Below are 26,533 nucleotides of genomic sequence, written 5' to 3'. Positions count from 1 at the left end.
ATATAATATAATAATACTATGTTATGTTTCTTATAGCATCATATAAATAGTATTGTGCATAACCTATTTTTTGCAAACAGAGAGCTACAGTGTACTAAATAAAGTGTACCATCTATTTCCTCCAAAGGAATCTGTCCAAATATATGGAGATATGGGCGGTACAGCGCCCTGCGGAAGACCCAATCAATGCGCGGGTCATTGGGGTGGAGAAGGGCCTGTGTCGTCACTCCATACGCTATCAGCCAAACACTCAGGAAGAAGAGGAAGAAGAACACATCCTTGATCTGTTAAACAATGAAATGAGGTTAGATGGATGTTGTGTTCCCTAACTATAATGGTTACAAAAATGATGGTGTTGGGATTTACCATTCTCTCAACAATGATTATTTTGGGTCCCAGCTGTTTATGGATGGCAAAAATGTGAATGAGTCTTAGGGTGAAAACCATGAAGTCCAAGGCAAGAACAGTGCGACCAGCCTCATATGTACTCATGGCCATCCTTCAAATGGAAAGAAACCAGTTTAAGTCCAGCGTTACTCTTAAAACTGCTCATACAGTTGGCTTATATGTGATAATAATACCTGCATGACAATCCCACCACAAAGAGGGAGATGGCCACCATGTCACATTTGTTCCAGTTGTCCTCCACATACAGTTTCATCTTCTTCAGAATACTCATGTCCTCATCCGTGAAGAAACTCTGCACATCAGAGATTTACATTTAGTCACTTAGCAGATGCTTTTGTCCAAAGCGATTTACAATTGAAGAGGTATTCAGTGACTCAACAAGAAGAGGCAATGCAGTCAAGGAGTGCTACCAAGTAACTTGTAAGTGCTCAGAGAATTTAGTGCAAGAGTAACAGTGCTAGAGTTCCGTGAACAGTTCCTGTTTGTCGTCAAACTATTTCACAACTGTAACAAGATGCGATTCAGTCATAACTAATGTTAACACAGCTGTCAATAAAAATAATTCTAGATTGTTAGAAGCTCTGGAAATTAAAAATCTAAAACAGGAAATACATTAGGACCATTGTTATTCTTTACATCCCTCAAAAAGGTCTATTAGCATTAGCTTTGTTACAACAAAAGATGCACTAATTGAAATGCTCAATGTTTATTCCTTTACAGGCCCTGCTGAACTAGTTCGGCATCTCTGTTATTGAATCTGTCCTCGCCTCATCCATATCTGTCAGACATGACATATTGAATATCAGCACGCATAAATCCACACCTGTGCACATTAGACACACTATAAAAGGCTCATTGACTGCCATTTACTTTCCTTTCAGGACTCTAGCACAATGATGTTTCTGAAGCTTCTGAAGCCACTGACTTTGGTCGCATTTCAGCACAAAGTTAGCTCACAAAACTGAAATCAGACAGACTACGGAGGCATCACACAAGTTTTATTAATGATTTAGAGAGAGTAAAGAGACAGTTTACCCAACAATTAAAAAAATAAATTATATTCTGCCATCATTTACTCATCCTCCACTTGTTCCAAAACTGTTTGAGTTTCTTTCTTCTGTTGAACACAAAGGAAGATAACCACTTGAGTGTGAGTAAATGTTAAGTCATAACTAAACGAATATATATATATATATATATATATATATATATATATATATATATATATATATATATATATATATATATATATAGATAGATATATATATATAGATATATATATAGATATACATATATAGATATATATGAGTGTGTTTTTTTAAAGGGGCTAATAAATATTCACACACACACACACACACACACACACACACACACACACACACACACACACACACACACACACACACACACACACACACACACACACACACACACACACACACACACGTATATATATTTTTTTTTTATTTTATTAAATTTTTTTCTTGTTAGAAATGACATTCACACAGCTGTATATAAGACACCATTATAGTAAAACCTCTGCATATTTCTGATCTAATGCATATGGCAAATTCTATGCTCTCCAGCCCTCATTTCTGAAACTTTGTATTGCTTTTTTCCCACACAAATTTCTCAACTTTGGATGTGAATGGTGCAACAGACACTTTATACTTCACTTTAACCTCATGTCTAGACGATATTCACTAGATCAGCATGTTCTACCCCCTCTATGCCCTTTATACAATGCCCTTTGTGAACACTGGACTGAACTCAGGGCAGCAGAGAAAAAAGAAAGCCACAAATCTAAAGACCCAACTGACCCAAGTATGAATCAGTCTCTGCGTATAATGTTTTCTGTCAAGGTCAGCTGTACAAGATCAATAGCACTTCAGATACTGTAAAACACTTGGTTAAACAGAGAAACAAAAGTTCACCTGCTGCCTTAAAGTGGGAGTCAAGTCAACTTAGAGAAATCCTTTGTTTCATATTAGAATATTGAGTTTTCCAACTTAACTTAAGATCATATATTGTTCCAACATCAGTGTCTGGGTTACTGTTACATAATCAGTTCACGGAAACTAAATTTTGCTCATAAAAATATCAACTGGTCTGCTAAACATATTAAATTTTTATTGTTACAATTTCTATTTTGTACAAAATTTAACACTGATCCAAAACTACAACTCACTTTAGTTACAGCCCTAGATGAAATCAGCTAATAAAACACATTAAATATCCTACAAACTCACCAACAAATCATTTAATAACTCTACAAATAGCATCAATAACTTCACCTATGTTACTAAATCTATTTCATCTTAATTTCTATCACTGGTCACATCTATTGAATTAACTAAAAGTTTGAATTCATTTTCCAGCTCTGGGTTGCGGCTGATAGGGCATCCGCTGCTTAAGATATGCACCAGAATAGTTGGTGGTCCGCTGTGACAGAATGAATGAGTTTTTTATGTTTTTTGTTTATTGAGAACACTTTTCAGAAGCCACCACTACAATGACATGTGGTTCAGTAATTCTAAAAAATGCCATTATAAAATATCTAATTATCAAGGAATACAATTTTCAATTAATTAATTTTCAATATTTATAAAGAAAGAAAACTTGCGAAAAGTTTCAAGAGAATTTGAGAAGAAACAAAAAATTTAATTTGTGACTGAATCACACAAAGAGTGCTTCTTTTATAATCTTTTATGTAATCTTTTATAATCTTCTTTATAATTCCTAAAGTTAGTCAGTCAGTTAAGTCTAAAAATAATGATACATGCTATATTTAAGGAGGGTAAAATTTGTATTTCCAATGTTTCCATTAAAATGTATTTTGCATGTTACTTACTTACTTACTCCCACGGCCCTTTTTAAATGGAAGTTAATATTTAGCCGCACCATGTTGATGTTTCATAACATCGAATTTTTTACGAGGTGGGTTGTTAGCCCAATGCTCAACCTCCTGGAGGACCAGGACATACACACATACACTACAGTCAATTTAGCTTACCCAATTCACCTATATCGCATGTCTTTGGACTGTGGGGGAAAACCGGAGCACCTGGAACATGCAAACTCCACACAGAAATTTTGGTAATGCTTTCTTTTACAACCTGCAAAGTACATCGTAAATTCAATATACTTACGTGGTACTTTGCTTGTTGCATATGTGGTTGTTACCCACATAATACCCAAGCATTTCAGTTTGTTCCATTATACCTACACATTTATTATTTGTACTTACTCTATAAGTACAGAAAAGTACTCTGTTATTTCACTGTACTTACGCGGTACTTTTGCGGGTTGTAAAAGAGTTACCAAAATTTTGTATGTAACCGATGCTAATAAAATTAATCAAACTCTAATTAATAAATACATTGTCTTGCCTTGCCTTTACCTTTACTGCATGAACTCCGAATTACTTTTTTCTCCCTCCTGGTTGTCATCGATGAAGTAATGTACCAACATGCTATTTTGTTTTAAGGTATTTTACTAAATATTTCAAATATAAAAAAAATAAGATCATAAATATAAAATATAAAAATATAGATTTTTTTTACATTTTATTTTTATGTTGCAAACTTTTTATTGATTTTTATTACCACAGCCCTTCCCAACCCCATTTTTTTTATTCCAAGCCAGGGTGTCTGCATGTTCATTAACCCTTCAACAAATTTTTGTTGCCACTGTTTGTTTAGTAGCTTGGGCACATTGGATATTTTAATGAGAAATTGCATTTGCTCAAAGAATTTCGGATAAATAATACTCCACTCTGCATGTGGGAGTTCATGGCGTATTTACTGTGTACTGTATGTATTTTCATGCACTGTGTTGTACTATATTGTGCATATTGCATCGTACCATACTGCATGTAACATTGGCTTTAATACTGTATTTTTATGATGTAGTTTTATGTCGTGCTTAAAGTCACAAACTATTAGACATTTGAAAAGTACTTCAAATATACATTTAATAAAAAACTTAAATATTGAATATAAATACATTTATGTGTGAATCAAGACATATTTAAATATAGAAAATGAACACATTATTACTAACATTTTTACATCTCATTAAATGTGTTACTTTGATTCAGCTCACATTAGAATTCATATGGAATGTTTTATAGCAAATCATGGTGAAACAATAACTTCCAAATCATGTGTTGTTCTGACTTCATATAGTACATGCAACACTTATTTTTAAAAAAATAATGTATTTATTCATGTTTTGTTCAAATTTCTTAATCATAATTAAACATTTAAAATAATAATAATATTTTTAAAAGATTTACGATTTTTTTAGATTTCAGAATCTAGATGTACTTTTTGTAAATACGTTTTATTTATTAAATTTGTAATTTCAATATGTGATTTTTGTTTGTTTTTTCATTCTGTATTTTATTTAAGGTTTATTTTAATTAATGAAGGTTTAGTTGACAATAACGATACTTAACATATTATGAATCCTAAAATTAACCTTCCCCAAGCCTGCAATCTTTTTTGCAGAGAGAGAGAGAGAGAGAGAGAGAGAGAGAGAGAGAGAGAGAGAGAGAGAGAGAGAACCGTACAAAACTTTGTAAACATACAAATAAACATAATTTAAAAAATAACTACACACATACAGTTGAGGTCAGAATTAAATGTCCTGCTGTTAAATTTTAATTAATTCATAATTTTTCCTTTGGCTTAGTCCTTTTATTCATCATCAGGATGAATCGCCACAGTGGAATGAATCGCGAACTTCCAGCCAACATCCAGCATATTTTTTACACAGCAGATGCCCTTCCAGCTGCTAAACAGTAATAGGAAACATCCATACATACTCATACACTATGGCCAATTGAGCTTATTCAATTCACCTATAGTGCATGTGTTGGGAAACCAGAGCACCCGGATGAAACCCATGCCAAGACGGAGAGAACATGCTCAACTCCACACAGAAATACCAAGTGACCCAGCTGGGACTCGTACCAGCGACCTTCTTACTGTGAGGCGACAGTGCTAGCCACTGAGCCACTGTGTTGCCCCTAAATTTTAATTGTTTTATATTTTTTATATTAATTTAAGATTTTTTAACTCATTTCTAAACATAATAGTTTTAATACCTCTTTTCTAATAACTGATTTATTTAATTTTTATGTAGACAATCTAAAAAAAATCTTAAAGGGGCTAATAATATTGACCTTAAAAATGTTTCTTAAAAAGTTAAAAACTGCTTTATTTGTAGCTAAAATAAAACAAATAAGACTTTCCCCAAAATAAATAATATTGTAGGAAATACTGTGAAAAAATGCCTTGCTCTGTTAAACATCATTTGTGAAATTCACAGGAGTGTGAATAATTTTACTTCATATATATATATATATAAAAAAAATAGATCACTGACATTTAGTCCTACCTGTCTGATTTCCTCCAACACCAGGGTAAAGACCCAGAAGTAGAGGATGATCTCAGCTGCAGAGGGGCCATACGGTGGTGGAGGCCTGAAGTCCAAAAGCAGCACGTAACTGAACAGAATGAGGAAAGCAAAGTACATGATGACGTTTCCCATGAACACGGTGACTGGAGCGCTCCAGAAACGGTTCCAGCGGCGCAGAACCACACGGATGAAGGTTGCGCTGCAGCTGCGAGCAGCAGTTTCAGCACTACCTTCCCCAGCACTGAGGAAAAAAAGATGAAAACAGTTTTGTAGAGGTCTTTAAAAAATGAGAAACTATACTGAAGTTTTTTTATGTATTTCAGTATGAAATAGAGTCCTACACAGGATCCCCGTCTGTGAGTAACAGTGCTTGTTCTGTTTCCAAACTGTCCAGTTCAGCAAACGGCTCCCCTTCATCTTTGCTCACTTGTTCCTCTGGACTGTCACACATATTGAAGTACAAGGAATGTGATGGAGACTCAAAAGAAATAGTTGACCAATTTAATTGTGTTACTGATTCTAAGCAAATTCTAAACTTTTTTGCTTTAATAATAACCTGTGCACAAAAGGTAGGCTGATACATTGCCTGTTAAAGGGTTAGTTCACCCAGAATTATATTTCTGTCATTAATTACTCACTCTCATGTTGTTCCAAATCCGTTAGATCTTAGTTCATCTTCAGAACGCAAATTAATATACATTTTTGAATAAAATTCAAGACCTCTCTTATAATACACAGACAGTAAGGGTCATGCAATCTTCAAGAAACAGAAAGACACCAAAATCATTGTCAAAAAAGTCCAAGTGTCATTAGGGGTTTAAGTATTCCACAATTGAAATATTTTTGTGAGCAAAAACAATCTCTTCAGCATCAGCTCAGGGTGTGCGCTGTGTCAAACTGCTGATCTTTGTCTTTGGAGTGTTGGGGAAACCGAAGCACCCGGAGGAAACCCATACGAATGCAGGGAGAACATGCAAACTCCACACAGAAATGCCAACTGACCCAGACGAGGCTCGAACCAGCGACCTTCTTGCTGTGAGGACAGCACTATTGCGCCACTGCGTCTCCGTGGCACAATATATGAAACAAGGCTATTTTAATAATACAACTGTCTAAACAGAGTTTTAAAAAATTCCTACTCCGGTTATATGGTAGCAGAAGGATATACATGAAAAGTTTCTTTGCCTTTTTTAATAACTGGAGAAACATTTGAAGACAGTCTAGATGTCTTTCTAGGCTTTAATTAGTTCATGGCCATTGCTGTCAATGGAGGATCAAAGAGCTCTCAGATTTCATCCCAAATATTGTAATTTCAATTGTTTTCCTGGAAATGAACAAAGCACTTATGTATTTTCAAAGACATGTGGGTGAGCACTTAAGGACATCATTTAAATGTTTGAGTCAACTGCCCCTTTAAAGGGGTAAAAAAAACATCACATATGGAACTATAAAGCATTATACAGAATTATAAATCATCCCCACTTGAACTTGATAAGGCTGGTCCAAACCAGGGGAGGGATGAAGAAAGTAAGCACGAGTCTAGATATGGAGGTGTCTGTCCTCATGGCTCCCCACCAGACTTTGGTCAGCAGGGCCTGTGCAAACAAAATCCATGTGAGGTTTATCATGGACATACGACTGGTAGAGGGGTTTGATGTGAGAATTTGAATAAAACTGTAACCTGGACTCCATCGTGAGCAAAAAAGCATTTGGCTTCTGCCAAAGTGGCGATATTAAGGACAGTTGCTTTGCTCCAACAGCACGTTTTCCTCACCAGAAGAGAATAGGCTCTGTCTTCACTGTTTGAATAACACTCACTGAAAAGATCTGTCAAGATAGACATTAGGAATAAACACCACATCTTATTTCAAATTGAAGGGATATTTGACTTAATAGTCAATCATACATTTTAATTTTACACTATATCCATCTAAACTTAATATAGAATATATTCTGACAAATTTCTCAGTGTTTTTTTTTTGTATTTTGAATTCCTGTCTATACAATATAAAATCAATAGTCAGTGTTACTGAAGTTAATGATCAGCTACTTTGTTTAACAGCCCTTCTATTGTGCTTTGAAGGAAAATATGTATTTTCTCCATGAGTTAAGACCCCACAATACCATTTATATCACCCAGAGGTATAAATAGTTTCAGGTTTGACTTTATATACAGTATATTCTGTCATTACTGAGTCTGTGGCTGGTAGTGGTGTGTTTCTTACCCATTGCAAACTGCTCATACTTGGCATTCTTCATACTGCGAGCAGACTCCGCTTCAGTAGCCAGATGGGCCATCTCCTTCATGATCTTACAGCCCACCAGAGCAGCTGCCACTGCCTCCGGGCCCTAAAACACACAAAGGGTTATTAAACACTGATGTACAATAATGCATTGTACTAAAATATGCACAAGCGTGTACCACAAGAATGCCTTAAGCATTTAATATTGACTCTTAGCTTCTCAGCAGTTTTGTTCACACAAATTGTTCTTGGCTCACTGACCCATATAAAGTTTGATCTTTAAACAATGCTGAGGTCATTTGTGATAGTTGAAAATGATTGGTGATAAATTAAAGCACCTCTTTTTATAAGGTCTAAAAAACCATTTGGGAACATGTAAATTGACTTGGTTTATGAATATGAAAAAACCCCCACCATGGCCCAGAAGTAGTTTGCCATTTCCTGCCTATTCTGCAGAATAGCCCAAAGGAAGAGGTCTCTCCAAGGGTGCTCACATCGTCTGTCCATGTCTGGAAGGTTTTTCTGGCTGTGGAAAAGTCTGCCTTTTCCCATCCTTTCCTGAAATAAATACATGTAATATGTGACTCTGGACCACAAAAACTAAATCTTACATTGTATGAGCATATTTTTAGCAAAAGTCAAATAGAGTTTGCATGGGGCAAAGTGATTGGTTTTTCTTTTATGGCTAAAAATCATTTGAATATTAAGTAAAGATCACGTTCCATGAAGATATTTTGTAAATTTCAAAATTACATTTTTGATTCATAATACGCATCACTAAGAACTTGATTTGTCCAACATTAAAGCCAATTTTTCAGTATTTAGACTTTTTTAACCCTCAGATTCCAGAATTTGTAATTATTGTATATTGGCCAAATATTTTTCTATACTATTTATTGCACATTCTGGTGTAAATGGAAACATGTTAAGTTGGTTTAAATCCTATCTTTCTGGACGTTCACAGTTTATCTATGTGAGGCGTCACAGATCACACACTGTGTCTTTATGTCATGATGCCCCCCAGGGGTCAGTACTTGGTCCGCTTCTCTTTAGTATTTACATGTTGCCTCTTGGTCAAATAATGTGAAAAATTGGGAATCGGATATCATTTCTATGCCGATGACACGCAGATCTATATTAGCACTTCTCCCAATTCATCGGCATCAATGTCATTGTTTACTTAGTTGAAATTAAAGCCTGGATGTGACATAATTATCTTAAACTGAAAAGTTCAAAAAAAGAGATTTTATTCATTGGCACTCCTTCTAACGTCAAAGGTTATACATTTCGGTTAACAGTTGATGAGTCTGTCTTATCACCATCTTCGCATGCGCAAAATCTTGGTTTCTCCTTGATGCGCAGCTTAGTCTGAAGTCCCATTTTAACATTTAACTAAAACAGCATTTTCTCTTCGAAATATAGCCTGTACATGTCCTTTCCTCTAAAGGCCTGATACTGAATAACTTGTCCATGGTTTTATCACGTCTCAGTAGGGCATACTCTTACCGTGCACCCAAACTTTGGAATGCTCTTCCTACAAACATTAGGAATGCTGGTTTTTTTGGACTGTTTTGAGAAGCTACTTAAAACTCACCTTTTGTAGGGCTGTCATTAATAAAGTATATTATCATTATTATTATTATTTAAAAAAAATACATTTATGACTGGTTTTGTGGTCCAGGATCACATATAGCCATACTGCAGCCTACTGGGTTATGTTTAAGTGCACTGTAAAGCTTTACTCACCGCTGGAAGTTTTTGGTAGAAACCCTTACAGGTGTCATCAAGAAAGTCTTTGAGGACTTTTGAGACCTCATGGAAGGTGAAACGAAATTTGCGGTCACCTAGTTCATTGTTGGGGTTTCCTGACATTCGTTTTCTGGCCAACTGAGCCTGTCTCTCCTGATTCTTTTTCAGGAGCAGAGTGTGAAGCAGGTTTTTCTCAGACACAGAGCAGTAGAGCTCTTGGAGACGGCCATAAGTCAGGAATTGCTTTATGTTTACACCGTTATCAACAAAAAGTCGCACAAAGTCAGGCTTGTCATTCACCAGTGCCTCCATCATGACCTCCTCCAAGTCCTGTGCCTAAAAGAGAATAAAGACATTTTGTGAATGAGAATCCAAAATACAGCGGGGAAAATAAGTATTAAACACGTCACCGTTTTTGGCAGAAATCATATTTCTAAAGGTGCCGTTGATTTAAATTTTCCCAGGTGTTGGTAACAACCAAAGAAATCCATATATGCAAAGAAAACAAATCTAATGAGATTACGAATTAAGTTATGTGCATTAAAATACAATGACACAGAAAAAAAGTGAAAAGTTTTGAACACATCAAGAAAGGGAGGTGTTGAAAGGCAGTGAAAGCCCAGAGACCAGCTAAAATCTCTTAGTAGTTCTTCAGAAACTCTTTGCCCTTCATCACTGTAAATGAATATGAGCTGCTTCAGTACAACATTATCAGGATGTTGAAGATGAAACGAAGGTTGACATTTCAGCAAGACAATGATCCAAATCACAGCCGAGGAAACTCTCAAATGCTTTCATAGAAAGAAAATCAAGCTGTAGAATGGCTCAGCCAATCATCTGACTTTAATCCAATATAAAATACTAATTAAAGATCAAATTTGATAGACAAGACCCACAGAACCATCAAGATTTTTACACCCAGTTGAAGTTTGTGAAAAAAATCACAACTGAGCAATTCATGTGACTTCATTCTCCATATGAGAGGAGCTGTGATCACCAAAAAAGTATGTTCTCCTTTTGTCATATCATTGTTATTACACCGAACTCATTTTTTCAGATTTTTTTTGTTCCAAGCCAACAGCTTCTTTAGAAATATAATTCTCAGAAAAAAAAACTGTCATGTTCAATACTTTCCCTGCTGTAAGTAATGGCAAATTATACACATTTAAATGAACAATAGTTAAATTCTCACACTCCATTGGACGTCTCCACTGAAGATCTCACTTTTGGCGATGTCCACTCTATTCCAGGCCACGGCCAGCTTCAGCTCATCCAGGAAGTCCTGCGCTTCCTGACTCTGACTCTTACACGCTGAGCTCACAAAAAGACAACACAATTATAAACTTTTCAACATTATACAGGAATACAGAGATGAGTCAAAATATTATGACTGCCAGCCTAATATAATGACGAACCGCATCTAGATGCCAAAACATTGATACAACATGGTATTGTGACATTTTCCACTATAATACTATATAAATACACTAAAAGCTATATCAATATATCAGCAATATTGTTTTATACTATTTGGTTGAATAATAAAATCTATTTCTTTACAGTCTACTAGATGGTGGTGTTAAACTTGTTTTTGGTGAGTGGGGTCACTTTTAGCACACAGCAATTTAAAATAAAGTAAAGGTAATGGCATCTTGAAAAGGTGTTTAAAACGTTTATGACAGGTTTTCATTTAAGTGTTTGACAGTTTGCTTGAAAATTTCATTTAGCTCAAATGCAATAAAACTAAAGGCAAGAACTATTTTGTTTTCTTTTTTGCCTTGTCAACATGATTAAAAAAAGGTAATAAATTACAATATATGGCATAATATTCCATTAGAAATTGAAATAATATTGTATAATGATGTATCAAGATGACTCCTTGGATTTAATAATTTCTTTAAGTTAAGTGGTTGTAAACAATTTATTTGGGTAGAATTGAAACTAACAAATTAAGTTGAATGTTACTAAATGTAATTTGTTTGTTTAAATTTAACACATAAATTGTTTGCAACAATTTTGAGACATCTTTTTTGTGTGTGATAATATTGTATTTTGCGGACTTTGGTGATTCCCACCTATATTAAATCAACTCTATAAGACCCCTAAAGGTGTCTTGAGGTATCTGAAGATATTAGCAACAGACCATTCAAATCATAAACAGTTGAAGTCAGAATTATAACCCCCACCCCCCCTCCCCAAACCCTAAACATTAATACTTTTAATAATTTATTTCTAATAACTGATTTATTTTATCTTTGCCATGATGACAGCAACTAATATTTGACTAGATATTTTTCAAGAAAGTAATATACAGCTAAAAGTGACATTTAAAGCAGTGGTTCTCAAACTTTTTTCACCAAGTACCACCTTAGAAAAAAATTGTCTCTCCAAGTACCACCTTACGACACTATTTTTTAACCAGTATTAAAAATAGCGTTGTGGGCCTAATTAAGCAGCTACAGGCGTGCACAGTTTAAAAACGATGCAGATTAATTCCTATTATTAAGAATATGTATTATTGTCAGTCACTTTAAACATTTTAAATAGTCTGAACATTAACTGTGCTTGCAGGTAAAAAAAAAAAAAAAAAAACGTTTAAATTGAAATATGCTTTTAAAGGTTCATAAAAAATAGCGCTGTTCTTAAAAAGTAAAAAGAAAACTGCTGCACTTAAATCTAAAGTATTCATAATAGCCTATTCATCAAAAGCTGGAAATGTTGCTTGGACCTCATAAATATAGGCTATATGTCATATTCATACACTTTTAGACAAATCTTGAAATGTTAAATGTACATATTACAGGGTTCATACAGGCACAGCCTAATGAAAATCAATTCCAGCACCTATTTTTTTTCAAGATTGACATGCTATGTATTGAAGACCTGAAATGTATTCTCAGCAACCCATAAAACATTGCATAGGAATAGATACACATAAAAACCATTAATAATAATAATAATATTTATTAATCATATATTAATAATATAATAAACCTGCACTTAATGCTTGTGAAATCTTTTTTGTACTCAAGGAAAAATACTATTACACTGCTAAAATAACACAAATTTTAGTAAATAATACTAATATTAGGTAAAAGTACAAAGTACTCTTTTAAAAAGTACTAGTTGGTTACTTTTGAAAAAAAATAATCAGATTTTCATTATGAAATCACTTTTTTTTTTAAGTGTAAACCTGATTGAATGGTTTAATTGCTTAAATCTCAAAGCTACATGTATAGGAATTTGCACTAACAAAGGAAGTGTGGTCGATTTTTCCTTTCATGACAATTAATCTTTTTTCAATAGCACTGGTAAAACTACCACATAAACTTTAAGGCCATAGAGACACTTTTTGCTCATTTTTTAAACAATATTTTCAAGATTTGAAAGGTTTAATTAAAGTATATGGTAAAAATATTTAAATTTAGCCTTTTATTTACATATTTTACACTATTTTTCTTTACAATATGGCAAATTTGTTTCTTAAATAGCTGTACATCACATGTAGATTTTATTTTACACTTGACTTTAATCTAAAATACAAAAAAAAAATACAAGTACACTGTCAGTAAAAAAAATAAAACAAATGACTTCATTTTACTTGAGGTATTTGAAATATGACAACACTACATTTTGCATGACAACAAGACCATTTGCATTGTCATCGATCATGCATCAATCTAATTCTAAATACTTGATAACTTTGAATACTTTTGACTAAATTTAGTCAAGGAATAAAGATAAATAATGTCTACTTTAATAGTGGAGAGATCGCGATTGTATTCAATCTGAGCACACAGGCGATCATGAGAGGACTTGCAGTTCATTTGAAAAAAAGCCTATTTAAGAGCTCGCATATCTGTTTTAGCGATTTGCGTACATGAATGCGCTCTCTCGTGTTAAAATAAAGCACTCGCCACATTTGCAGAAATGAGTAATTGCGCAATACCTTCATTCCCGCGCCGCCATTCAGAATGTATTTAGAGGAGTGACAGGTCAGAGGCGAGTCGACTGGCTGTCGGAGAGCGAAACGTGTATGTAGATCATCAAAAAGGCAGGAAATATGTCCGCGGTTTAATTACTCTGCTAGACATCTCTATAGTGAAAACATCCGAGAAGCATTATTCCAACAAAACATTTGTTTTTAAGTTGTTTTCTCTGTCTCTGCAACACAGAAAGCCTTTGTCCCGCCCTTACGTTTCACGCGACTAGAAAAGGTCGACTGTGATTGGCTACTTTTCATGTCAGTCAAATCACGCTTCAGAATCAATTCTTAAACTTCGGAAATTGATTTTCAACAGCTTATGACACAATGCTCTAAAATAAACATTCTAAGCACAGCGTTGTGATCGTACGCTTCACAAAACAGACAATGCTGATCACATGGATGTTATATTACGCATCAAAGGATTAAAAGTGTTAATTGTTTCTTTCATTATTTGGCGATTCCTCCGCGTACCACTAGGAGGAAGCCCGCGTACCACTAGTGGTACGCGTACCACAGTTTGAGAACCACTGATTTAAAGGCTTAACTTTGTTAATTAGGTTAACTAGACAGGTTAGGGTAATTAAAATATTGTATAATGATTGTTTGTTCTGTAGACTATCGGAAAAATATATAGCTTAAAGGGGCTAATAATATTGAAATGGTTTAAATGGTTTAAAAAAGAAATCTGCTTTTATTCCAGCCAAAATAAAAAAATACTACTTTTCTTCAATAGAAAAAATATTATCAGACATGCTGTGAAAAGTTCCTTGCTCCGTTAAACATCATTTTGGGATTTTTTTTTTTAAAGAAAAAATTCTAATTAAAAGGGGCGAATAATTCTTCTACTTCAACTGTAGGTTGCAATATGGAGTCGATTTGTATTGAACTTGTTGGTCCAGTACATCCTAAATGCACAGCTGGATTGAGATCTAGGGAATTTGGAAGCCAAGGGAACCTTGATCTTCACCATGATCTTAATTACATTGCAGTGTGTGTTACTGTGTTGAAGAGGCTATACTTCCACCAGGGAACACCACTGGCATGAAGGGTATCACATTTACACTTGGAAAAATGGCTACACGCATGGTTTCCCATGCAAAACACAGCATCACACTTCTTCAAACCCTTTGGTGTCAAAACAGTGCACACAAGCACAGGCGCCCATGTGATGTAAATGAAAATGGAATTAATCAGTTGAGCGACTGTTTCACTGGCCCGAAGTCCACTTTTAATATTTGTGTGCCTATTGTAACCACTTTTGATGGTGGACAGGGGTTATCACAGGGACACTGATTGGTATGCAGCTACACATGCTCATACTCAGCAGAGTGTGAAGCACTGTGTTTTGACAAGGTCCTCCCAAAACCACCATTAAAATTTTGTGACATGTGCTACAATAAACCTTCTGTTGGCTCAGACCAGATGGGATAGCTTTTGTTTGATATGCCCCACCACCAGACACCTTGTCTTCGGTGTGTGGTGTTTCTCTCCTTGAACCACTGAATTCTCACCACTGATGACAGGAGCCTTGCTGTTTCACAAAAAGTCTGACCCCACTGCCTTGTCAATGCCACTCAAGCTCTTGCTCAAAGTCACTCATGCTATTCCTGCTCATTTGATTATAAGAACTGATTGATTGCTTGTCATCTACTGTAATCAACTCAGAACTTAGTAAGTGGCTTTGTTAGGAAGTTAATCAATGGTATTTGATTATTACTCTGTGTTGTTTTAATTTATCAGTGTATAGCGCTCCTTAATGATTTCAAGTAGGAGAAAGATATGATAGAGGGTTGTTAGAATTTTGCTAAGCCTGGATAGTTGCTTACCCTTAACAAGAGCTTTGAGAATTACTGTATCCAGTTCTGAATCCTGCTCTGGGTCATGCACTGTTAACAGGTGACCATGGTCCAATATTCTCTGAATCTGATGGAAAAAACAAATATAATTTACAGAAAGGTCTTGTACATAAAACAAATGCATATGTTATATATAGTCTAAAAAAAAATAATTGTAAAACAAAGGTTGTCTGTTACCAGTTTGGTCCAAGAAGTGATTTCAGTGCTGTGCAGACCATCAGGAAAGGTGTTAATCAAGAGCTCTTGAACAATATCAGCATCCCAGCATCCTCTGTCCATCAGGGTCACTAAAATATCGGCTACTCCTCCTGAGCCAGCCAGTATTAGCCAGGGAATTGAATTCTGAATATTCTTGTACATTTTCTGTAAAAACATGCATATTATCAGACAGCGAGATTAATTAAATCTTCATTCAAATGCATTAGATATATTTTCAATAAACGGGACCTGTAATATCCTTGGCTCTCCATGAACCAGAAGACACAAAACAGGTATTTCTATACTGCCAGTGCCTGTTAGAACAAATACAAATTTGCAAAGTATCTCAAAAAGTATCGCATAAGTATCCACAAAAAGAATTTAGAGACGATTGAAATGCATCTCAACTCACCCCCATATCCCGTTCGCTGCAGAGAGATGTGTTTGAGCATCTTGACCCTCATCTCTCCAGTGGCTCCAGGTCTCTTGGGATCCTCGTCCACCAGGATGAAATGTGAATGATTGCAGTCCAAGGAGTACACAGCGCCATATGGGAGATCCTCGGTTGGGTATGTTGCTGGATGATCAGGCTGAAGCAAAATATTAAATAATTTTCTTCTAAACAAAATGAACAAAACTGATATAACTGATCATTTTGAACAAACTATTAAAGCTTAAATATGCATATAACTAATCTGGAGTGTTTGCAGATTCTGTACTTTATGAGGTATATGCACATAGCTTTTTAATTTCAGCCAGCCAGCCCCAGGGCTTTTGGTGAATTGTCATACCATGCAGAATCACTGCATTTAAGAGGTGATAAAAAAAACAGTGATCTTCACGGCATGATTGAGATACAATATAAAGTGGGTATCAAACCAAACAAGAAGCTCTGCATTAAATTGTATTTTTCTGCAGCATGTCTTTAAAATATGGAAACTAATTTTACCCCAGTATTTTCAATGTTTCTGTGCTAGACCGCTATCAATGGCGATGCCTGAATTTAAACAGTCTTTGGTCTCTTTATATGCTTTAACAACCAAATGCAAGCTTAAATCTATTTAACTGATTATATTCTAATTACAATACAACATCAATGCTGTAAAAGGAACCGAATGAAATTGAAAAAAGTCACATAAACCTTTCAATGGAAGCTCATCATAGGCTGAAAACACTAGCTGTGCATAGAGCCCAGAACTCCAAATAAGAAAACATTAGTGAATAAAAATGAATTATTAGTTTCAGAAAAATGCTTGGTGGATGAGGCCTATTGACTGGGTGATGGAATTAAAATCAAAAGAATTTCTACAGCATTTTCTCAAAATCTTTAGGTCAGATAATGAATTCATTTGAACGGGCAGTTCTCACCTTTGCAGACAGCAGCAGATCTCGGTTCTGAATCATGTTCCAGGGGGCAATTCCAATAGCCACAACTCGCACTTTTGGGGAAGTGCTCGCTAGAGAGTGGTCTCTTACGGCCTGACCCAGATTCTTAGTGATGCCAAAGCGCAAACCACTGGTGAGGATCCAGGCCCCTATGCAGGACAAGTGTTAGAGTTTTGTGACGAAAGCTGATTGCGATTTTAGTTTTAAATGACCAATAAATTATCCACCTGTGCTCTGTGCTGCCTTCACGAGGCCTTTCCTGAGTGTGTCCCTCAGCCAGGGCTTAAGCTGAGCAACTTCATCACCTCCCATCAGTGCCACCACCAGATGAGGAGGAGCCAGACCCCACTGCTTAGTCAAAATCTGATAGATCTCAGCTGGATCCGTGGAGCTGGTCACCCTTACGAACTATACTGACAAATATTTTAGTAACGTGCACATGCTTTAACTCATCAAGCGCTGTGATTTTGTAAATATATATGTTCTTTTTTTACCTTGCCCCTGGTTCGACTGACACCAGTAAAATCAATATCTCCCAATCGCCCGGCCATCTGTTTATCAAATCTCTCACTGGACTTCTCGACCATACTAACAACAGACTGTGTAAGTGGGGTGTAACACCGACATCCCACTAGAGAACTGCAAACAGTGACACAAAAGGTCAAGGATTCTGGTTTGTATTACATGTTAAGTGGTGATAAGTGGGGCCATTAGTCTCACCTGTATCCTTGGGACTCGTACATCAGTTCCCCACATTGCACACACCTCCTGCCCTGCCGTAACACCCCCTGGAGACAGAATTACAATACATCTGCATCACGTCCTGTCAAATGCAGCCTTGAGAGCTGAGGTTCTGCTCAGTGAGGTACTTCAGGTAGTTGTAAATCTTTATGTAAAGCAGAAGCCGTTTTGATTTTCATTCTTTACAGACATGTAAATACCCCCTCCCTTCTGGTAAAAGACACACATGATTTGGGAAACCAATGTGTTTAACCAAAATTTCATTTCAATTTTTTGGAATATATAAGGAGTCAGCAATGAAGTAACACATTAACACTTACAATAAGTTTTAAAAGTATTTATTTATTTTTTTTACATTATAACGCACAACTTGTGTATATTAGTGGGTAAGGTTTAAGATCGATGTTAATGGAAAAAGCTGATATAGTTGCAAAGTAACTTTTTGGAAGTACAATGTCTCCTATAGGGGTCTATGAAAATGATAGCAGATATTAAGCAGAGAGTTACTATAAATAGTGCTATAGTCTAATGATTACTATATGATAATCAGACCCCCTAGTTTTTCATGATTTTTTTTTAATTGACTGATTTTGTGGTGACAATTTCCAGAAATTTGTGGACAATTTTGAGAATCAAAATGCAAAAATGAATAAATATATATAATTTTTATATATTTATAAATCTTATTTACCATATCAGCTAGCCTACTACAGTATGTTAGGTGTGCAATTTGACACATTGACAAAGCGTGTCAAAGATCTAAAATGTTAGGGATTAAGCCAACTTTGGTTGTATAACTCTTATTTTTAACCACAATCTTACTTTCTCTTTCTCAGATTTCACTCCCTGGAGCATCTGACATGCAACTCACTTAGGATATGCGTTAGAGCATCCCCTACCATAATATATCTTTAACACAAGTTGCCGTAAAACTTGTCAGTGGCAAAGAATCTCTCATTAACTACAGGGAAACAGGTAAACTAAATAATTTATCTAATTGACGCACATCATAATACCAGCCATACATGTAAAGCACAAATGATATCCTTCAATTGGGGCACGTCTAGCGGCCATCAATCGTGAACCAATCTCTATTTAGTTGTTCTATTGCTTTGTTTGTTAGATGCTTGCTCACACTGTCTTTTGCCATCTGAAGCGGGTCAAAAGCACAAAATGGATGCCACAGGATGTCTAATCCCATGTTTGCTTTGACTTCACATGTAAATCACTCGAGCTTACTGCACAGGCTGAAAACTCCCCCGCCCACAATCCTATGTAGTTTAATGATTGTGAGGTCTCAGGTGAGACGTAATTTTTCAAGAGACACTCAAGTTCATCACATGCGCTGCGTCTAAAAGTCATGTAAAACAATAAATTGCAAACTGAAACAAATATAATAAGATTATATGGTTTGGAATTTGATGTTTTATGAGATATTTACTTTTTTGTGATTATTTTGCGTTTACATTAATAATTTTTCAGGATCGCACAAAATGTAAAAAAAAAAAAAGACGTTTTGATGATTTAGCATTGGATTCAGCAATCGTGGAATGGTGAAAAAATAGAGGGTCTGGATGATCAGTTTCAAAGTTACAGTTAGTGAAATGTGGACTGTCAAGGTAAATGTTACCTATATTGAGAAAATGTTGATTTTGATGTTGATGGTGAACTTAAACCTCATTTGTAAAGTATTGAAAACACTTTTTTCAATTTCCCAGTTTTTTTTCCCAGTTTTAGCATGGTAGTTTGCACCTAAAGAGTTAATATTGGTTTATTAAAGGGGCAGTTCACCCCAAAATGAAAACCTACACACTATTTACCCTACCTTTAGTGATTCCAAACCTTTATTCTGTGTTCATACTAGACGCGGTATATACGGATAAATCATGCTATTCAAGCGTAAATAGATGCGCATACTTTTTGAGTTTACTCGCATTATTCGCTTGTCAAATCCGCTTTCATTCGTGCATCAACTTCACTTCACAATAGACGCGGATTTGAGTCATGGTCTGCCAGGAGACTCTAGTTTCATTGCTAAATGGCTAACATGGATTTTATTGAGAGTAGAGCTGTGTTTATGTTCTTTATGAAGTCTGAAAAACAGCATTGATTCGTTTGGAGCTGAGTCTGAGTTCACTAAATCCATTCAGAGGTGCACACAGCTCTGTGAGTTTATAAACTCCTCCAAAACCTATACCTGGATGTTGGAAGCTTTCAGCGGAGCTTCTGACTGAGCCTTGAGTTCCTCTGAGTTTGATGAACTGTTATCGGTGGTGGCAGGTGGATTTTCTCACGGGACACCTACAACAGGTGCTACGTCATAATCACGACCCACAAGAGCAAGCTCCTGATTGGTTAATGCACTGCGAAAGTCCACTGAAGTATAGATTTTCAAACTCGATCAATGCGTGGAAAACACACGATAGGTGTGTTAAGCATGTCAATTGTGCAAAACGATGAACTCACACTGCTTCGTTTGCGTGAATCGCCTCATTCGTACGTATCCCACCACAGGATGTCTATTCGCATCTTTGCATTGACTTAACATGTAAATCACTTGCGCTTAACGCCTTTTCCACATCTGGTGTGAACGCAGCATTATACATTTATTCTGCTGAACATAAAAGAAGATACAATTTTAAGAAAGCTAAAATGTAGTAACCATTGACATCGATAGTAAGAAAAACAAATACTATGGAAGTCAATGGTTTCTAGGTTCCAGTATTTTAAAAAATTTCTTCCTCTCTGTTCAACAGGAGACAGAAACTCAAGCAGTTTTGTGACAAGTGAATGATGAGTAGTGAGTGTTGGTTTATTAATAAAAAATATAATCTTTCGTGTTTATTAAAAGAAAGAAACTCAAACAGCTTTGGGTCAAGTGATATGTGAGTGAATGAAGACAGAATTTTCATTTTTGGGTGAACTATGCCTTTAAAAGTAAGTAAAGCATGCACAACAGTACTAAAGTGTAACTTGTGAAAAGGTGCTGCCCAAGCGATGTATTTTATACCTTTAGTTCAACGAGAAAATAAAATGAAATAATTTGAGAGACTACATATACATATTTTTGTGAATACAGAAATATGCACAAATATAAAAAACACCCTTGTAAAATTAGGCATTTTATAATGAACACTAATGTCAGGCAAAATCTGTGATCAACAGAAGTTTCCTATGCAGTTGAAAACAGCTTATTTGCATTCTGGTCAAAAGTGATTGGAGGTCAGTTTGACTCGTGTGGTTGAAGAGGAACAAACCAAAAGAATCATAGTAAAAGCAGTCAGAACAAAGGCGTACCTGCTACATAAACATTTCAAGTAGCCAACAGCATTCGTTTGATGTAATCAGATTTGATTGAGCTGATTAATGTCTTTTCAATCAATTTGTTTTTGTCTGAATGCCATGAGATCACTTGCACACCTGCTCCAGGCATTTTCAACCCTTCCCAGCCCTCCAGATTCCCAATAGCTGCCATCAGTGGAATTGTTTTATAAAGAGATACAATCTGGTTTGATCAGTGATCACGCAATTGCTCCCAATCAGCATTCATTGAAAGCAGTATAGCCTTTGAGCTATAAATAAAAAAAGAGTATGAAAACATGGCTTAAATAATAATTGCTGAACTTGCTCAGGTGTCGATTACTGAAAAGCACAAATGACTTGTATGCAAACGTGACTGATGTGTGAGGGTGTGTGAAGAGGTCTGGGTGCTGCCCATGATTTGACTAGGGGATAGGATGGGTAAAATGCCATAGACTGCATAGCACACCATCATTTGCATTAAAGGTCACAGAAAAAAATGGCATTAGAGACCAGAGGAAACAGATCTATTAAACAATGATACACATTCTGACAATAGAATTTTACTTTAATATAAAACTACTAGTTAGTTAGTTAGTTAGTTAGTTAGTTAGTTAGTTAGTTAGTTAGTTAGTTAGTTAGTTAGTTAACTTTATTTGTCCTCAAAGAAAAATTTAATTTGCAGCATACCCTTAAGGAGACACTTCTGACATTTCACAATTTGTGTGTGTGTGTGTGTATATATATATATATATATATATATATATATATATATATATATTTTTCCCCCAATTTCTGTTTAACGGAGAGATAATTTTTTTTCAACACATTTCTAAACATAATAGTTTTAATAACTCATTTCTAATAACCATGCCATGATAACAGTAAATAATATTACTATTACTAGATATTTTTTAAGACACTTCTATACAGCTTAAAGTGACATTTAAAGGCTTAACCAGGTTATTTAGGTTAACTAGGCAGGTTAGGGTAATTAGGCAAGTTATTGTATGACAATGGTTTGTTCTGTAGACTATAGAATAAATATTAGCTTAAATGGGCTAATAATATTGACCATAAAATGGATTTAAAAAATTTAAAACTGCTTTTATTCAAGCTGAAGGAAAACAAATAATACTTCTCCAGAAGAAAAATATTATCAGACATACTGTGAAAATGTATTTGCTCTGTTAAACTTTATTTGGGAAATATATATAAAAAAAGAGAAATATCAAAAGGCGAATAATTCTTACTTATAAATCATTTAAAAACATGGTACCCCTACTTTAAATAAATATCCAGTCTTTTAGCCATCAACTAAGGTAAGAGGAATTTAAAAACTTAATTGCTTGGGGTAAAAATTATATTTTTTCCTATTTCTTACACACCTGGGAACACAACATCGATGACCTGATGATAACGATTGAAAGGTGTATGATAAAGGATGACAATCATTAACTATCATGATTTTATTTAGTGCTCTTTCTTTGTATATACTGTCAATGATCTTTAGTTTTATTTCCAACAACTTACTGGCTGTTGTTACCACCTTCCCCAGTGACCTACTCTGGGCCTCAGAAACATTTTCATACCAACTGATCACACAAAATGTTGCAATACTTTTAATAAAAGCACTCTAAAACATGATCAACAATGTGTTGTCAAAATCAAAAGACATTCTCTGTTAGTCCATACATGCCACTTAAGTTTTTTACCCAAATATTTATAATTTGTTACTGACTGAATTTGCTCAATAATTAATGTGGCATGAGTTTTGCTTTGTGTTCTCAATAACAATCTCCTTAGTTTTAGGAATGTTTAGGAGGTTTAAATTTTCACACCAGTATAAACAAAAGTCAAGAACAGGCCTGTGTTCTTCATCCTCTTCAGTTAAAAGGCTCACCAAAGCGGTCTTATCTGCATATTTTACGATATATCTATTTTTAAATTAACTTAAACAAGAATTTGTATAGAAAATAAATAACGACAGAGATGATACACCACCCTGGGGAGCTCCAACTGAAATACACATTTTATCTGAAATAAAACCTCCCATTTAAACCTGCTAAGAAAATTGGTGACCCAGGCAATCATTTTGTGGTCTGATATAATTATTTTACCAAGACATGACCATATCATTTAATCTCTAATAAGTTTTTGAACACTTTATTCTGTTTAACTGTACCACTTAATAACAATAAACACATTTAAAATCATTACCTTCAGAAGTATCTAAGATAGTGGAAATTTGTGAATAATAATAATAATAATAACAATAATAATAGTAATATAATAGTATAACAACACAAGAATGTAATACTTTTACATACTAAACTTAACAGATTTCTACCAAATCTGTACATGGCTGATCATAGTATCAATCTCAGAATGCAAAACAAGTGAAAAGAGATTCATGACATTGCATATATATTTTTAACAGTCTCAGAGAACTGATTTGTTTGCATTCTGTTGTCTTGTTTAAGGATGAAAGGGTTGACTTACCAGAGGGGTGTCCTGATTCCCAAGCATATCTGGATGTTGGCTTTGCTCTCGGATGCTCTGAGCTTTTTTAGGCCACTACAGGTTTGAGCAGCTCTAGAGTGTCACCAGGAAGTGAATCTGGAGGTTTATGATGACAAAACCACTCCCTAAACAAATGATGCTTTGTCCGGCCATTCACCTGCCTTTCTTCCTATCTACAACATAAGCATTCATAAAACAGGAAAAAATATTTAGAAAAAATGAAATTACCGTACTGTATGTGTGCTTCCTTACAGCCCATTTGGTTATTTACTTCAGATTTTAAGTGTGTGGTTTAGGTTTGACTGCTTTTTGATCCAATTAAAAGTTATGATTATTTAAGCCAATGTAGCTCACCTGCTATTTTCCCCCCTTTCAACATGTGAAGGCTCACAATTCTTAGTCATAGGGAAAAAAACTAAATTTGCAAGACTGTTGTAGCTAAAACAAAACAGATTAATATAAAACAAATTAAACAAAAACTGACTGATTGGCTGAATGTATGCATAAATGTGACAATGCTTCCAACAATGCAAATTAGTAATAAAATAAGCATTTTTGGACTAATTTGCATAAATGTTCAGAACTAAACTATATGGGTAATGTCAAGTTCTGCATTATTGTTTCTTATTGCTGATCTAGTAAAAGTGATAGGACTACGCCCGCTGGCCACTTTATTAGGTACACCTTACTAGCACCGGGTTGGATCCCTTTTTCCCTTCAGAACTACCTTAATACTTCATGGCATAAATTCAACAAGGTGCTGGAAAGATTCCTCAGAGATTTTGCTCCATATTGACATGATAGCATCACGCACATCATGCAAATCTCCCATTCCACGCCATCCCAAATGTGCTTTATTGGATTGAGCTCTGTTGACTGTGGAGGCCATTTGAGTGCAGTGAACTCTTTGTCATGTTCAAGAAACCAGTCTGAGATGATTCACACTTTCTGACATGGTAGACTGTGGTCATAAAGGGATGGACATGGTGAGCAGCAATACTCAGGTAGGCTGTGGTGTTGACACGGTGCTCAACTGGTACTAATGTGGCAAGAAAATATCTCCCACACTATTACACCAACACCACCAGCCTGAACCGTTGATACAAGGCAGGATGGATCCATTCAATGCTTGTTTTTAATGTCAAATTCTAACCATCCTACCATCCGAATGTAGCAGCAGAAATCGAGACTCATCAGAGCAGGCAACGTTTCTCCAATCTTCTATTGCCCAATTTTGGTGAGCCTGTGCGAATTGTAGCCTCAGTTTCTTAGCTGAGAGGAGTGGCACCCGGTGTGGTCTTCTGCATCTGTACTGTAGCCCATCCGGCTCAAGGTTGGATGTGTTGTGCATTCAGAAATGCTCTTCTGCAGACCTCAGTTGTAACGAGTGGTTATTTGAGTTACTGTTGCCTTTCTATCAGCTCGAACCAGTCTGGCCATTCTCCTCTGACCTCGGGTATAAACAAGGCATTTGTGCCCACAGAACTGCCACTCACTGGATATTTTCTCTTTTTCGGACCATTCTCTATAAACTCTAGAGATGGTTGTGCGTGAAAATCCCAGTAGATCAACAGTTTCTGAAACACTCAGACCAGCCCGTCAGGCACCAACAACTATGCCACGTTCAAAGTCACTTAAATCACCTTTCTTCCCCATTCTGGTGCTCGGTTTGAACTGCAGCAGATCATCTTGACCATGTCTACATGCCTAAATGCATTGAGTTGCTGCCATGTGATTGGCCGATTAAAAATTTGCGTTAATGAGCAGCTGGACAGCTTATCTCATTTTTAAACATATAACTAAATTACCATCACTCAATCAATCTGAAAATATTGTCAGCAGTCAGAAAAAAAAACACTATGATTTTAGGTGTGAAGTGTTAAATTTACTAATTAAATCAGTGGATGAATCAACAAACTCTATAAAAAACCTTTAAAAAACCTACGTGTTTAGTGGAAATTTCTGGCAAAATAAATGTATGATAATGTTTTTTTAAAGCCTAGTTAGGCTACAAATAAATAACATGTTTAAGCACTTAGATTATGTTTTCTTTCCAGTGGACTCAAATAATTATTTGATGTTAACCAACATTGTCTGAAACGATAAATGACAAAAAATAAAAAGAATAGAAAAGAAAAAGAAGGTGCACCTGCGCATAGTTTCTTGATTTAACTATGGAAATGTACTGTTGGAAGGCCACCATCTGGGCTGTCTGGAGGTCCAGAAATACGTGATGCAAACCCTACGTCCAACAGCAGCAGTTACATATGTCAGCCACTAGGTGTCAGCAGCCCCTAGGGGAAAATAACACTGCGGCTCAACAAGACTGTCCTAGAAATCTACAACCGTTTGGAGTTGGTTTGTTTCCTCGGAGGGCAGTAGAAGGTAGAAAGGTGACACCAAATGAAACGAGTTTGACGTATGTAACAGGGATAATCTAATTATTTAAATGATATCTACTTACTGAGACAAAGCTGTAAAGATGTGCGTGGAAGTTATCAATAACCATTTAAATGTATATTATTCACTTAGAGTAATTATGTTGTGCAGCGATTGCTTTGTTTGAAGTAACTTAGGCCTAACTTATTTGTGTAACTTGACAAATAGTCTAATGTGAATAATTTAAATTTTATAACATGTAAGCTTGTTTTTTATATATATATATATTTTTGTTGTTTGTTTGTTTTGCAGTTGGTCTTATGGTGGTGTAGGCCTAC

General features: G+C 35.5%; 2 protein-coding genes across 5 annotated transcripts in view; both read right to left on the bottom strand.

Moving 5' to 3' along the window:
- The window catches only part of trpm5 (transient receptor potential cation channel, subfamily M, member 5), a 32,761-nt gene extending 8,863 nt beyond the window's left edge, over positions 1-23,898 (bottom strand). For 2 of the 3 annotated variants that reach the window (XM_073906669.1, XM_073906668.1), the window contains exons 1-20: positions 23,796-23,898; positions 17,973-18,040; positions 17,747-17,891; positions 17,480-17,660; positions 17,235-17,401; positions 16,279-16,456; positions 16,116-16,180; positions 15,846-16,031; positions 15,639-15,735; positions 11,017-11,135; positions 9,822-10,160; positions 8,490-8,633; positions 8,058-8,181; positions 7,514-7,659; positions 7,315-7,427; positions 6,174-6,272; positions 5,812-6,073; positions 582-700; positions 367-499; positions 110-284 (exon numbers count right to left, since the gene is read on the bottom strand). In XM_073906669.1, the coding sequence (XP_073762770.1) occupies positions 110-284; positions 367-499; positions 582-700; positions 5,812-6,073; positions 6,174-6,272; positions 7,315-7,427; positions 7,514-7,659; positions 8,058-8,181; positions 8,490-8,633; positions 9,822-10,160; positions 11,017-11,135; positions 15,639-15,735; positions 15,846-16,031; positions 16,116-16,180; positions 16,279-16,456; positions 17,235-17,401; positions 17,480-17,660; positions 17,747-17,891; positions 17,973-18,040; positions 23,796-23,822 (2,887 nt within the window). In that variant the 5' untranslated portion in view covers positions 23,823-23,898. Of the gene's footprint in view, positions 1-109; positions 285-366; positions 500-581; positions 701-5,811; positions 6,074-6,173; positions 6,273-7,314; positions 7,428-7,513; positions 7,660-8,057; positions 8,182-8,489; positions 8,634-9,804; positions 10,161-11,016; positions 11,136-15,638; positions 15,736-15,845; positions 16,032-16,115; positions 16,181-16,278; positions 16,457-17,234; positions 17,402-17,479; positions 17,661-17,746; positions 17,892-17,972; positions 18,041-23,795 lie in introns of those variants that run through there. The other variant, NM_001128239.1, reaches the window with a different exon arrangement.
- acana (aggrecan a) overlaps positions 1-26,533 on the bottom strand; it is a 904,300-nt gene that overhangs the window by 94,707 nt on the left and 783,060 nt on the right. The gene's annotated exons all lie outside the window — the stretch shown is intronic.

This window comes from Danio rerio, chromosome 7, assembly GCF_049306965.1.
Source record: "Danio rerio strain Tuebingen ecotype United States chromosome 7, GRCz12tu, whole genome shotgun sequence".
In the NCBI taxonomy this organism is placed as follows: Eukaryota; Metazoa; Chordata; class Actinopteri; order Cypriniformes; family Danionidae; genus Danio; species Danio rerio.
The sequence above is the reverse complement of the archived record's forward strand: the minus strand, read 5'-3'. Positions and strand labels throughout refer to the sequence as shown.